This window comes from Alosa pseudoharengus, unplaced genomic scaffold (genome assembly GCF_046254945.1).
Source record: "Alosa pseudoharengus isolate Yale_2024_CS ecotype anadromous, Long Island Sound unplaced genomic scaffold, YU_APseudo_1.1 YU_APseudo_1.1_scf_14, whole genome shotgun sequence".
NCBI classification, from domain to species: Eukaryota; Metazoa; Chordata; class Actinopteri; order Clupeiformes; family Clupeidae; genus Alosa; species Alosa pseudoharengus.
The window spans coordinates 18,154,351-18,169,269 of NW_027468609.1; the positions used below are offsets into that span (position 1 = coordinate 18,154,351).

The 14,919-nt window shown below is 40.7% G+C and overlaps 1 protein-coding gene across 1 annotated transcript; it reads left to right on the top strand.

The window, feature by feature from the left end:
• The first annotated feature begins 10,893 nt into the window (after positions 1-10,893).
• LOC143122977 (interleukin-1 beta-like) lies at positions 10,894-14,093 on the top strand. Its single transcript, XM_076284026.1, has 7 exons — positions 10,894-10,973; positions 11,094-11,138; positions 11,413-11,470; positions 11,616-11,805; positions 12,046-12,228; positions 12,866-12,996; positions 13,182-14,093. The coding sequence occupies exons 2-7, from the start codon at positions 11,098-11,100 to the stop codon at positions 13,389-13,391; spliced, it is 813 nt and encodes a 270-aa protein (XP_076140141.1). The 5' UTR covers positions 10,894-10,973; positions 11,094-11,097; the 3' UTR covers positions 13,392-14,093.
• Positions 14,094-14,919: the final 826 nt, after the last annotated feature.

Here is a 14,919-nt window from a genome sequence, read left to right on the forward strand (position 1 = left end):
AATTACCACAGGTCACAAACTCAATTTGACCTATGTTATTAAAAAAAACAGGAAAAATTAGATTTTAATGGCATGAGATCTTTAATGTAACCTTTACGAAGCCAATTTGATAGTAAACAAACTTTTAATAGGGGAACTGTTCACCAGCATAGCCACAGTGAGTCATTAACAAGTACAACAAACCAGTAATGCCAGGTTTTCATTCAGATTTCCAGGTTATCATTCTTATTTATTAATTTAGATTTTAATCCACAACTTTTCAGTTTACTGCATGCTAGCCCAGCTCCTTAACCACTACACTACCGCCCCATTCTACCCTAAAGTGGGCAAACCAGAAATGCTATGCCTGGCCCTGTTAGCTCAAATGACAACAAATCGATTGATTGATCAGGACAGTTGAGCAGCCAATATAAATGTTCAAATGATCAGTTATCTCACCACAAATCAAAGATTAGAGAAAAAGGCCCGAAAACTGAGAGCAGATTTGTGTTTCTTCTTTCCTCTCCCACTGATCATCTCATGATCTACAGATCCCTGAACCACTGCTTTCACTTCTAGACTTTGGTCAGATGGACAAGGCTTTATGATATCCATGCCCCTTTCATGTCGGAGGTTTCACTTCTGTTACACTAAAACCCCCTACAGACAACTCACAGTCTGATTCCATAGACCACTGAAGTTGCGAAATCCACATCTCCTTATATGGGCAGAGACGGCAGCTTTTGGGTCCTTTTTGTCTGCGAACTTCAGAGGTCTGTTCACTGATCACAAGCACAAACACCATTCATGTTTCAGTGGGAAGTTACTGTTGGAAGGCACAATAAAGTGTCTGTGTATCAAAGACATACATTTCCCTCAAGATAGTAGGTCTATCCATCAAATCTACCTTATCTTGTCTTGTCTTCTGAAACTCAAAAGGAGTATGAGTTTTTGTCTCAGTACAGAAACACACACACACACACACACACACACACACAAACATACATACAGTAGATAACCGATATTGTTCTGTGAGAACCACATAAAGCATTAAAACATTTGTTTTCCACACCTTTAACTACATTTTGCTCTTTCTACTTTAACTGATGTAGGATTTTTCTTGCAGGACTTTTCCTATGGAACATTTTGTAGAGAATGCCCACAAAGAGTAGGCCTACTATGGACATGCACCTAAGATTTCAGCATATGGTATGTTCCATCGCCTCCTCCAGAGGGAGACCTAGTGGATTATTACTTAAAGGCAACCACACTTCCAGGATTAAACAATGATATGAACTTGTCCCCATTTCCAAGATATTTAAGGTGTGTCACTGTTTACCATCTATACGGGAAGGCCAACAAATCTGGGTGTGTTTATGAATGGATTTGATTCTCATGACTTAGTGCATTTATGAGGGTCTTAAAGTAACCAGTTCTCTTTACAGGATTTCGCAATAACTATTCTTCTATATCATCAGTGTTGCAATCTGTTCTCTTTCTTCCTATTTGTTTTTTAGGCCTATTCCTTCCTGTCGTTGCCATCATGTCTGGTGTAGCCAGTTCCACTGATTACAGTGGAAGCTAATTGTTGCAGCAGACACTCCGCGAATGGAACTCTTCAGTTACACGTCCCTGTCAGAGTGTAGTTCAGTAGACGGACAGCCTAAGGGCTGATTCAGACTGGGTGCGTGGCATGTCTGTTGCGTGTCAGTTGTGTGGTGGCTGCGTGGCATTTTCTATGTCTACACCAGATACGTATCTGACACTGCACTGCGGCGGCGGCCTCTCTGCCTATTAAAGCTGCAGTTGGCAAGATTTTTTTGATTATATTCACTGAAACTGACACTATGCTCTGACAGAACAACATAAATCAGCCGGTTTTAGAAAAAAAAAAACGCACTTTTACCTCCACCTAGAGCCTGTTATTTGTTTTGCAAAAATCCACAGCTCCCGGTTCTTCTGGTCCAATCAGAGCAGGGCTGTGTGAGATCTGACTGTCAATCACAGTCTGGTGCAGTCTGGTGCGCACTGACGAGCACAAACTCGATGAGAGGGTGTTCGATGGTAGTGGGGGAGGGGCATGAGAGTTGTAAACATTAAAAATGTTGGCTAAGTCCCCTCAATCTGTCAGACTTGCCAACTGCAGCTTTAAAGCATCTCTTCACTTTCTGTTTTGAATGCGTGTCACGCATCTCTTCACTTTCTGTTTTGAATGCGTGTCGCCTGAAAAATAGGCATCGGTCCTATTTCTAGCATGCGCACATTTTCGGCGCGACTCGAGCTGCTCCTGAGACATGCGTATCACGCAGGCGGTGTGCAAGGTCTAACCTGTTAACATGGGAGCCAAAATAAAAACGGACCTGTCACGCAGCTGTCACACTCACGCCACACACCCAGTCTGAATCAGCATTAAAGGAGAATTCCGGTGTGATTTTGACCTAAAGTGTTTTGAAACATGATACCGAGTGTGAACGTATGTCTCATAGCCCATCTCGGCTTGTCCCCTGCACTCCGAAATCTGGCGCTAGTTAGCCGATGCTACCAACAAGGCGGTCAATGGTTGTGCCTCGGCATCGGCATAGCCATGCAAATAAATCACTGTTTTACACCATTTACGAGGCTCAATGTATCTCCACACTTCATTGGCAGACTTCCAAGGGCCCTGACATTTAAAACGAGACATTGAGAACTTTGAAAAAGCACTGGTAGTTTACTTACAAGACGATATATACAGACAGTATCTTCTCGAAGTTTAGCGTTTGCAGCCATCTTGAATTTAGTCACGATAAGTCGAGCGACGAGTAAGAATGAACAGGTATGATAAGGGATCAGATTCCAAAAATAATTCCAGTTGCTGCTACTGGAAGAAACTGTAATCCATGCATTTCCACAGAATTATTTTTGGAATCTGATCCCTTATCATACCTGTTCATTCTTACTTGTCGCTAGACTTATCGTGACTAAATTCAAGATGGCTGCAAACGCTAAACTTCGAGAAGATACTGTCTGTATAAATCGTCTTGTAAGTAAACTACCAGTGCTTTTTCAAAGTTCTCAATGTCTCGTTTTAAATCTCAGGGCCCTTGGAAGTCTACCAATGAAGTGTGGAGATACATTGAGCCTCGTAAATGGTGTAAAACAGTGATTTATTTGCATGGCTATGCCGATGCCGAGGCACAACCATTGACCGCCTTGTTGGTAGCATCGGCTAACTAGCGCCAGATTTCGGAGTGCAGGGGACAAGCCGAGATGGGCTATGAGACATACGTTCACACTCGGTATCATGTTTCAAAACACTTTAGGTCAAAATCACACCGGAATTCTCCTTTAAGAGCGGTTGTGTGAAGTTCAATACAGTCAATAGCTTCAAAGTTGTGGTGTGTAATTCAGTAGTCACAGTGCAGCCTCAGGCCCGGGCTACACCGGGTTCGCAAGTAAAGCACTATGTTTGCGGAGCGTCGTAATAGTTTTACAACACTGGTGTATTTTTCTCGAACGTATGTGCTGCCATCACGTCTGGCGTAGCCATTTCCACTGATTTCAGTGGAAGCTAATTGTTGCAGCAGACAATCCGCGAATGGTACAAATTACTTAATGGGTGGATTACCTGAGTTAATACTAATGTCTGGTGAATATTTCATGCAAATAGCCTCACTGGAAGTATACTTACTGAAAAAAATGTTGACGCATTCAATACTTATTTCCCCCGCTGTATCTTAAAAGGCAGCATGTTTTTTTTTCCATTTCGTACACACAGTCTAAATGTGTGTGTTTTCCTCTGTGTTGTTGGACACATTGGAGTTTGCGTTGGTAGGAAAATCTTCAGTCACCCGAGGGTGGTCAAAAGCAGAAGTGAAACTTCAATAGTGCTGGTCAATAGTCACTTAAATCTTGCCCAGAAATCAGATCAGATCAGATTTAGACCACTTCCATATGTGGTCCTGAATCAGACCCAGGTCTGATTTTTTTTCAAAGATTTGATGCAGCAGTGTCCAAAGTGTCCAATGTCGGTTGTACGATCTGTATGCTAAACTGTTTTTTTACCGAAGATAAACAAGCATATTACTACTAATTCTCAAAATCTGGGACAGATCATCGCGATGCGTTCGCACCGCCATTTTGGTTTTAACATTGTTTTCAGTATTGAGCCATCTCCTTTACTCCCTCTTCATCTACAACTGCAAACCTGTACATGGCTCTAACACCATTGTCAAGTTTGCAGACAACACTACGGTGATTGGTCTCATCAGCAACAACGATGATACGGCCTACAGGGAGGAGGTCCAGCAGGGGTGGAGCCAGACATTTGAAACATTGGGGGCTAAGCCCAGTGTCACACACAAGAAGGCTAGGAGGTTCCGGGGGCATGGCCCCCCCACCCCCCCCTGTAGAAAAATTTGAAAAATAACCCCTTAAATAATGACTTCTAGTGAATTCTGTGTAAACTAATGGACACATTGAGACTTAAAAAATGTGAGACTCAAGGTATCTGACTGGCACTACACTGTGTAAAATGATAGTTTTAGGTCTTTCAAGAAGGGTCTATAGGCATAGTCATGATACATTTGAGGTTTGATCGTTGTTTTGGTATGAAGCATCTTTCACGTAATGAATGCGCACTCTAGAAAGTGAAATAGGCCTAGCCTACTATGCGCTCTGAGTCTGTAGCTGTCTGTGTACGTCCGCAATTGATTACGTTTCTCAAATTAAAAATGGAGAACACATCAATGTTCCCTCGCGTCTCATGGCCACTCTATGTAACTCATGTTTAAACTGACTGCGCTGCTCTGAACTTTCCTGCCAGTACTGGTTAATGACATAAACCTCATCTCAACACGGCTCTGGCATTGCCTAAACTCATCGCGTGGGAAATCAGATTAGCCTATCTGTCAGTATTGGGCTTTGAAAATAAGGGATATTTGCTCAGTAATAGTACATTTTGTAACATTAAGAGAAACTGAGGGGAAGTTAAATTAGAAATTAGAATAGTTGGAAATTGAAAACATAAAAAAAAAATAAGATTCAGGGTTTTTGAAAAAAGATTGGGGGCTTGAGCCCCCGAAGCCACCTCTCTTGGACTCTCAACACCTCTACCCTGATCAAGAAGACTCACCAGTGTCTCTTCTTCCCGAGGAGACTAAAGTAGAAGAGACTAACACTGTAATGTTACACTCTTGCACACTAGTGTGTAGTCCATTGTTTTGTTCAACCCTTATCGCATCACATCCTGTTTTGACTTCCTCAGGGTGAAATTCCATCTACGACCGTTTCCTCTGAGCTCACGGACCACACCTTATGAAAAGTCACCGGAATTTCAGGACTTGTGAGAGCTGTTTGTTGACAGGGCATATTGTAAGCTGCTGCTAATTGTTTATATCCTGTGCCATTCTGCAAGTGAGTTGTTAAAAGAGATGACAAGTTACAACAGATACCACTGCACTATAGCACTATGGTTAAGTTAGTGCCAGTTGTTTCCCATCCCCCTCCCTCAAGAAACACCTGCTCAAGATGCACCTACACTCACACACAAACATAAACCCACACACACTATCTATTCTATACATATACTGTCTGAAGTGAACCATTAACAGGTAATAACATGGACATGCTGAGCTCACACACAAGTGACAATGTGTTTCACTTCCTCCCTCTTGCTTAAGCACTATACTTCTTTGCTCATATATATTGTATATTGCTCATGGTTGTTCCAAATCTTTTCCATTTGCGAATGATTGAGGCTACCGTGCTCTTGGGCACTTTCAATGCTGCAGAAATGTTCTTGTATCCTTCCCCAAATCTGTGTCTTGAGATAAATCCTGTCTCACAGGTCCTATTCTCTCGACCTTGTGGCTTGGTTTTCACTCTGACATACACCATCAACTCTGAGACCTTACATAGACCGATGTGTGCCTCCTAATAATATCCAATGAATTCTTTTAGGCCCAGGTGGACTCCAATCAAGTTGCAGAGGCATAGACCATTGATAGAAGTAGGATGCCCCAGAGCTCAATTGCAAGCGTCATTACAAAGGGTCTGAATACCTACTGTAGCTATGTAAATGGAATATTTCAGTCTTTTATCAATTTACAAAACACTCCAAACACCTGATTGGAGCATTGTGTGTAGAATGATGAGAAAAAGTCCGGTGTCACACGGAACTCACATTTGTATAAAGCATTTGTGACGTGCCGCATTACTTGACACACACCCTTGTTAATCGAAGCAGTTAAGTCTTGCTCAGGTGGGGTTTGGAGTCAGGTAGGTCTGGCTCAGGTGTGGTATGGATCAGATGTGGACCCAGCCCTTGTTAATTAAAGCAGGTAAGTCTTGCTCAGGTGGGGTATGGAGTCAGGTAAGTCTGGCTCAGGTGTGATATGGATCAGATGTGGACCCAGCCCTTGTCGTGCACCGTCATCGCACTGTTGCCAGATAGATCCGCCTGCTTCCTGTCTGATCCAGCTGGCAACTCCATGGAATCAGATGCAGCTATCTCATGTCTAGGGGTGAACACACTTGGCCCCGATAGTTGAATATCCAGTCAACTGTGTGCAATATAACTAAATATTTGAATACAAATGTGTCTAACTGCTTACTATTGCCTGTGTAGGATTATGGGAAAATGTTATGAGATATTGGATACTTCGCTGAAGGGGAGCATCTGAGGGGACAGGACCAAGGGGGCAGGCGAATTCCCGGAAGCTGAAACACCAATTGAGCTGGTGTACCCATCTCTTCGCTAACCCCCATAGAAGCCCATTAATTTAGGATTGTTTTTGAAATCCCATAACTTCATATAACATATATCCTCATGAATCATATCATGAACAAAGCTATGTAGCCTACAAGACCATGGTATGTTAAGGTAAAGCATTACGTAGAGGCAAGTAAACCTAATTAAAAAAAATGGCACTAATAAAAAGAAAATGGCACTAACGTTAATCCTTTCAGAGGTTTTAGATGGATTGACAGTAGAAGCTATTTGGAAAAGTGGAAAGAAGATTAGGCTATACATTTTTTGTTTTGTTTTAGCGTTGACTGTGTTTGAAGATGGTCATGTCTGGTCGTTTCAACATTATCATGACTTGATATCACTTGTGAGGATGATATTACAGTAATAATAATACATAAATAAATGTTTAACTTTGATTACTTTGAAGGCGAAGAAAAGTGTGAGAAAAATTCTGTGTGAACCATCTATCAGACGAGTTACAAGATTCAGTTCGATGGCTAACGTCACAGAGTTCAAAGTGCGAGTCTGCGCAGTACGATTGGAAGCCAACTGAAAAAAAAATTCAATTTGTATCAGTGCCCTCTGAAAACAACAGAGTCTGTTTGTCCATTTCTTTTACTGTCTATGGACAGGACAGACTTTCAATATTCTGGTATTAGTTTATGGATGGCATTATGCACCCCTACCCCACCCCGAGATACCTGAAGATGTCATATTACTAAAGCCCTTTAAGGCAAGTCCCTCCACTCAGCAGCCATATTGCAAAGCACTTTGGGGAGCTTATCGGCAGCTATTTTCCTATGCAAGTGAATGGAGAGGCATACAGGAAGGAGCGGAATATGTGTAAGCTAGACAGTGGCTATATTGGCATTACAAACTAACCCCATGCATTTCACTGACACAGAGTGCATCACATCCTCTGATGGTGTAAATCTTTTAACACCACCAATTAACCAATACCACCACATCTTCCCCTCCACACACCCACTTCCTGTTCTCTCACACGACACCTTATCTCTTCAAACAGCACAGATATCAGTCCAAACTATTTTCTGTATTACTTATACATGGAATTTTACCAATGGAATATATGTATGTCATGGAATATTACCAATTCTCTAATGGTTCTCTACCCATAGGTATTCTAATAGTATAGCCACAGCCTTATAGATAGAGAGTAACTCTCTAGGGTCTGAGTGTAGCCACAAGCTGTTGATGTCACACGCTGTTTGTTCCAGGAAAGCAGCCACTTCCTGATGGTACACCTACTGCATATTGACACACATATTGAGAAATCCAGTTTAGGATGAAACTAAATGTGCATTAAGCATTAATGGCAAGGTTACTGCAGATCATTTCAGCTGTTTCCTCATCATACTTATGCATACCTTAGTCAAAGTCAAAGTCAAAGTCAGCTTTATTGTTGATTCTTGACATGTTCCAGACATACAATGCAATTGAAATTACTTTTCCCTCCATCCCACGGTGAAGACAAAGACATGTAGTTAAAAACTAGACTAGAATTAAAAACTAGACATAGCTTAAAACATTAAGACATATCACACCAATAAATAGATATTTAAATTAAGTTTGCAAGTGGCATGGTAGTGCAAAGACAGTTCGGTCATAGCAGCATCAGTGTAACAGTTTTTTTGTTTCCTGAAGTGTGCAAGTGGCATGATAGTGCAAAGACAGTCATGGAGGGGGGGGGGGGGGGTCATCTTCTTGATGGCCTGGGGACTGAGGGAAGAGAGTTCAACATCCTAACAGCCTGGTGGATGAAGCTGTTGCTGAGTCTGGTGGTGCGGGAGTGGAGCCTCCTGTACTTCTTCCCAGATGGCAGGAGGCTGAACAAATTGTGAGCTGGATGACTTGTATCGCTCACAATTGTGGTTGCTTTGTGGATGAGGCGGGTGGTGTATATCTTTCAGGGAGGGGAGTGGGACACCAATTATCCTTCCGGCTGTGTTTACTGTGTTTGAATTGGAAAACACTGGGAGAACTGTCATAAACAATGGTGTCAAGACTTCTCATTTTGATGACACTGACAGTTTCATTGACATGAATACCTGCTTTTGAGAAATGGACTATCCATTTTGAGCAAGTGACGTGCTTTTGCAGGTCATCCTATAGGTTTTGCAGTTTGCACTAATTGTTTTGAGAATTGCACTAACTGCTGTGCAAATGTTAATAGTGATGTGAGAAAAGCACCAAAGCGACTGAGAAAAACTGTAATCCTAGTTTGTCATATTTGCAGATGAGTTGCTGCGGTATTATTGTGTTGAATGCTGAACTGAAGTCTATGAACAGCATTCTCACATATGTGGGTTTTTTTCCAGATGGGATACTTCTACCATCTTCGGTGGGCTGCGACCAGAGCACTGCCCCAGGCTGCAGTGGTCTGGATCACATCCAGCTCAATTCGGTCTCAGATGTAACTAAGTTTCAGAGCAACTCGGTCTCAGATGCCACCGTATACCGTCTAAATGTTGTACTGTATATTGTTTAGATTGTCTGGGAACCTAGAGGGATAACACTGGCCAAATAAATCTGATTCTAATTACGACTCAAATTTTACATAGCTGGTCTCTAATGCTTTTGAGCCCCTGTGACAATACTTTCCTTTTGAGTCCTCATCACAACACCCAATGCTCCTTTTGAAATGTTGCTAAGCTTTAGTCTATAGGTAAGTTATAGTTTAAATACTGTTAATCAGAAGTCTTTGTTTTCGGCTCATATAATTAAGGGCATCATTAACTGCTCTTATTGACAGACAGACAGACAGATAGATACACAGGTAGATAGATACATAGATAGACAGATAAATAGATAGATAGATATATAGATAGATAGAGATTGATAGATAGAGACATTGTGTGACTGATTGATTGATTGATTGATTGATATATTGATTTAAGCATATAGTATGGCACACGCAAAACCAACAAAATACACAAATATAATGAATATTATTGACGGGATGTGGTAGGATCTGGCAACTCCAGAAGGCCAGAAACATTCGTCATCTGGATGCTTGGCCTTGTGTTTACATATTCCCTCGCAGACGTAGTGGGATGTGAACTAGTTTGTGTATATGATCTCTGTGTGTGATTTTTCAAGTGTGAGTTGGGAGGTAAGTGTGTAAGTGTGACGTTAGGCCAAATAACAACTTACTGTATATTAGCCTACACTATGATACAAATCCTTATTTTAGTGCATTTTTAAATGTCGCCTCAGAATTGGCTAAAACATCCCAGGTTGCTTTGTGTTTCACTCGTCACAAGAAGGGACAAACATGCTTCAACAACTGAAAGGTTCTAGTAGGGATCGGAAGTTCTATGATTTTCAGACCTATTCAGTAATTTCCTGAATTGCTGCCCTGCATCAAAGCACATGGTTAGAGCATTACATCATTAAATTATTGACCGGTCTTACACTTGGCTGTGAAAAGTAGATGGTGTGGTGTGGGCATTCTAGAGCTGCTCGATTATGGCAAAATTCATTATCACAATTATTTTGTTCAACATTGAGATCACGATTAGCCTACTAAACACGATTACTCTGTGATTTTGAAACAACAATCATCCATTTTTAAAACTTTTTACATTTTTAAATTGAATTTTAAATATAAACAGGGGAAAAATACATAGATAATGTACACGACAGCTCAAGACAAATGAAACTGAATGTTTCAAAAAGAATCATTATATTTCGAGTATGTTGTTTTCAGAATTGGAAGTCATCAAGATTAATCAATTAATTGCACAGCCCTAAGGCATCCGATAGGCCGCCTAAACATTCTGGACAAAATCAGATCAGAAAGAGAGATCTTTGTTTCATTGCTGAAATGGATAAAGGGATAAGCTTTAATTGTCCATTTGAAGTGTGATTAATTTGACAGTAGGCTACACAGTGCCATTCAATAGGCTTTTCACCAGCAGCTGAAAAGCAAAGAACAGCCAAACATTTAAGGCATAGGCATTGTATCTCACAAAATGTCAGTATATTTTTGTTTGTTTGATAATTAATAAAAGCCTATTTGTCAAGTGCACAAACATCTGGCTGCAACATTCATCCTCAACTTTTCACGAATTGCATTAGGCTGTGGTTGAATCTCACTTTGTTGCAATCTAAGTTTTTTCTTCGCTGGGAATTTCCCGTCTCAAGATATATAAGCCCGTCTTCCCCAGTGATGGTCATATCATTTAGAGCAGCGACTCAGATCAACATCTCCAAAGAAGTTATTACCTTATCCTTTCATCTGGTAAGATTAGGCTATATGACCACTGAAATTTAATTTGACAAATTTTACACATGTAACATAGGCTACAAGATCATTTCGCATTTGTTTGAATAACACTTGTTTTTCCTGTTTTTATTGTAGCATCATGGCTGACATGTGTTTCAATTTGTCTGACGCTTTCGACAGGTGAGATAAATTATAATGTATCTATATATAAGGAGATAAAATAAATTAACCATTTGACAGTTCGTTTTTAAACTTACCGATCTAAAAGTTGAGACATGTCGAGCCTAACTCATCTTCGCCTTCATTTACTGAGTTCGCCTTCGTTAAGCCTAGCTATATCAGAAAGGGCCTAAAGGGCCGTGCAGTTTACAGTAGCCTACATAATGTACACCTTAATACAGCAGTGGATTATGTATCTTGCCGTCACATTTTACATCTGACTCTATCTTTGCAGCTACCAATCCGACTGTGTGGACATTGATTCTTGTATGCACTGCCATCCAATGGTCAAGGTGAGTCATTGCATATGTTAATAATGATGAACGCATTTGCTTATTATACCTAGTACTCTAACTAATGCCAGTTATTAAAGTACATTTTACAAATTGTAAACTTAATTTGTCTTACAAAATAGTTTTTGTTTGTGTTTGTTTTCAGACCAGTGAGCACAATGTGTGTGACCAACAGTTAGGAATCGACATAGAGGTGGCTGATGAGCCACATAACATGCGTCAGTTGGTAAATCTCGTCATTGCCTTGCACCGTTTAAAGAAAACCCAGAAGGTGCAGAGCACTGAATTCTCAGACGAAGAGTTGTGCAACATTTTCTTTGAGAATTTCGTTGAAGGTAATTTGACTTTTTGCGCCTCAAACCTTTGCCATTACATTATTATTGCCATTACATTACAAGCCTCCTGTCCTTAATAAAGACAGTAACTGCAGTAAGCCATATACACACTTTAATTGCAGCTCCTCATTCTCAGATCTTACAGGCACCTTAATCTTAGGAAGCCGATATAAGTGTATCTGTTAATGCAGTGTTAAAGCTGTCTTCAGTGTTAGTGATGCATTTTGATCAATCTTGCAGAGTGTGTGACACCAACGGTTCATGAACGAACTTGCCAGGCTCCTGATCACTATGAGAAGACTGGACAACCGGAGCAAAAGTGCTACATCTGCGACAGTCTAAGCAAGTTCCTGGTTCTAAATGAAGGAATCACTAGAGAGCTGCAGGCCATCACCCTCCAGGGTGGGAACATGAACAAAAGGGGTGAGTACTCAGCAGAACGCATCACACGGAACCCGGTTCCACTGGTACCAACCTCACAGACAGTTTGGCATCCCACACACTCCTTATGAAAGTCACAGTAGTTATACTAAGCAGAATTCTTTCATTTTGTGTGTGTCTGTATTTTTTTTTATTGTGTCTGCTAGTGATTAACAAGATTACAAGAGTATCTTGTTAATTCTGTATGCACACAGTCTATTCAGTTTTGTATTAAAAGAACATGTTTGCAATTATCCTGGTCATCCTGCTTCATGACCAGTCACTAAGGAGTGAGAAACAGGACATGCATTGACTTTTCCATTTCTTAATGGTATATACTATGAAGCTCTGGCCTTGAATTGTGATTTAATAAGTTTGCATGTAAGTGTCAGTGTTGTTTTGTATAGAGTGTGAAAAATCCCTTTCTTTTGAGAAGTGTTGGATTGGATTTCCTCTTATAAATCCCAAGGTCGTTTTACAGAGGAGCAGCTATGACAGAAATGCACACAGAATATTATTGACAAGAGACAGAAATGACAGCATGACAGCATAGCTCTTGCCTCCCGTTAACCTGGTGAAGTGGATGGCATGTTCAGTGACCATTTAAAGTGTATAACACCTGTTCCTCTCCGGCTTGCAGTACAACTGGAACTGACTACATACCTACCCTCGGTGCCACGTGGCAACGGCCGGCCTGTTGCCTTGGGGTTGGGACGCAACCTCTACCTCTCGTGCAACTTCACCTCAGGGAAACCAGTTCTGGGCATAGAGGTACAGTGCACTCAAACTCCAACTATCACTGCACACACATCCAGCTATCACTTGTGGCTGACCACAACTGACATTACATTGTCAGTATTTTGGTGTGGTGTCAAGTCTGTTCTACATATTGGAAACTCTGTCTTGTTTTTATCGCTGAGAGAAAGACTCTAAATACTTTTCTTTTTTGCACTTAGATGGTGAGGAAAGAGGACCTGGAGAGCATCAGTGGCGACATGAATCGATTCCTGTTCTACAAGACGGTCTCAGGACAAAGTCAGACCAGCTTCGAGTCTGCGAAGTATGAAGGCTACTTCATCAGCACATCCAACCGTAACAGGCAGCCAGTGGACATGTGCCAGAGTCAGGACGCCCCCAACCGCCTGACATCGTTCATGGTCCTGTAAAGGGGCCAGTTCTTCCACTACATACCAAACACCCAGACAGTATGTACAATGTACAGCCTTTTGTCTGGGTGTTTCTTTTTAAACCTGAGTAGAGTTGTAGGCTTGAAAACAGGATCCCTAAACTCACCCAGTATGGATTTCCAAACTTATATTTGGGAAGATTTGTCTTAGTAAATACAATTTGTATGCCTGTCAACAAGTTAAGTTGAAGTTCAAATTGAATTTCTGTGAATGACGGGAACCTTATTTATTTGTATTCATGATGCCACTGAAGTTGTATTATGTACTCATTAATCATATAGAGTTTCTTGATTATTATTTATTTGAGTATTTATTTATGTCTTTATTTATTTATTAATTTAATTATTTATTAATTGTATTAATGACGTGATTCTTATTTATTTTGTGAACAATTAGCATCCTGGACAGTCATCTATCATGATTTGTTAAAGCAAACTTAGGCTCTGTGATTTCCGGTGTGACGGGAATGTTGGAAAATGAACGTTCTAAAGATTTTAGAACTTTGAATTGTTGGGGAACAGAATCTTATGTTAGAATGTTCAAAAGCCCACACCTTTAAGGGTTAAAACACTCCATAGAACGTATATCTTGCATAACTGCAATCACTGTTTTTAGAATGTGTGTCAGACTATATCTTTTGTATTGCTTTGCATTCAAAATAAAAGATTTTTGAGAATTAAATTTGTTTGCATCATATAAGGGTTAGATTGGGGGTTGTTTTTTAAGTCTTGTAATAACCTGTTTAACATTAGTACTGGATTGATTGGATTATATGCAGAGCTATAGCGTGTGTACTTAGAGAGATCAGTCATTACTCTCCCAAATGGACCTCTAAGTTAAGAGTAGAACTCAAGTTATGAGTAGAACATACAGACATGCTACAAGGGACAGGTCACAATCTCCCACCCTGTTCCTTCTCTGGATGTTCTGTGTGCATTCTCTGGATGTTCTCTGGATGTTCTTTGGATATTCTCTGTGTGTTCTTTGGATATTCTCTGTGCATACTCTTTCATGTTCTCTGTCTGCTCTGCTGTCCATGGATCACTATTCAGAAGGATAGATAGATAGATAAGATACTTTATTGATCCCCAAGGGGAAATTCAAGAAATTCAAGGCCATGTCATCAGAAGCAATCTAGGACTAAGCGAGACGGGGCGAGATAGCTATCAGCCAGAGAGAGACACACGCAGTCAGGAGTTTCGGGGACTCCAGTCAGCTTGCCCCTCTGCAGTGCGTGTCATCTAATACCTCATGCGCTACGAGCAGGAGAGGTCATTCATAAATACTCTCTCCAGTATTCCAGTAATCTGTCAACTCAGGAGTCATGTCTCCCAGTGTCGAAAACATATAATCAAGTAGAACAAAAAACGTGGACTGGGCTAGACATTTTGCCTACAGATAAAATAATATAGAAATGCTCCAATACAAATAAAGATGGTAACAAATACAAAAAAAAAAATAAATAAATAAAGGATCAGATCATCTTCTGTAAGATATCATCCCAGTG

Bases quoted from the DNA above. Each gene is read 5' to 3' on its own strand.
- LOC143122977 (XM_076284026.1), top strand. From the start codon at position 11,098: ATGGCTGACATGTGTTTCAATTTGTCTGACGCTTTCGACAG. The intron at 12,229-12,865 runs GTGAGTACTCAG...TCCGGCTTGCAG, and splicing joins TGGGAACATGAACAAAAGGG to TACAACTGGAACTGACTACA. The intron at 12,997-13,181 runs GTACAGTGCACT...TTTTGCACTTAG, and splicing joins AACCAGTTCTGGGCATAGAG to ATGGTGAGGAAAGAGGACCT.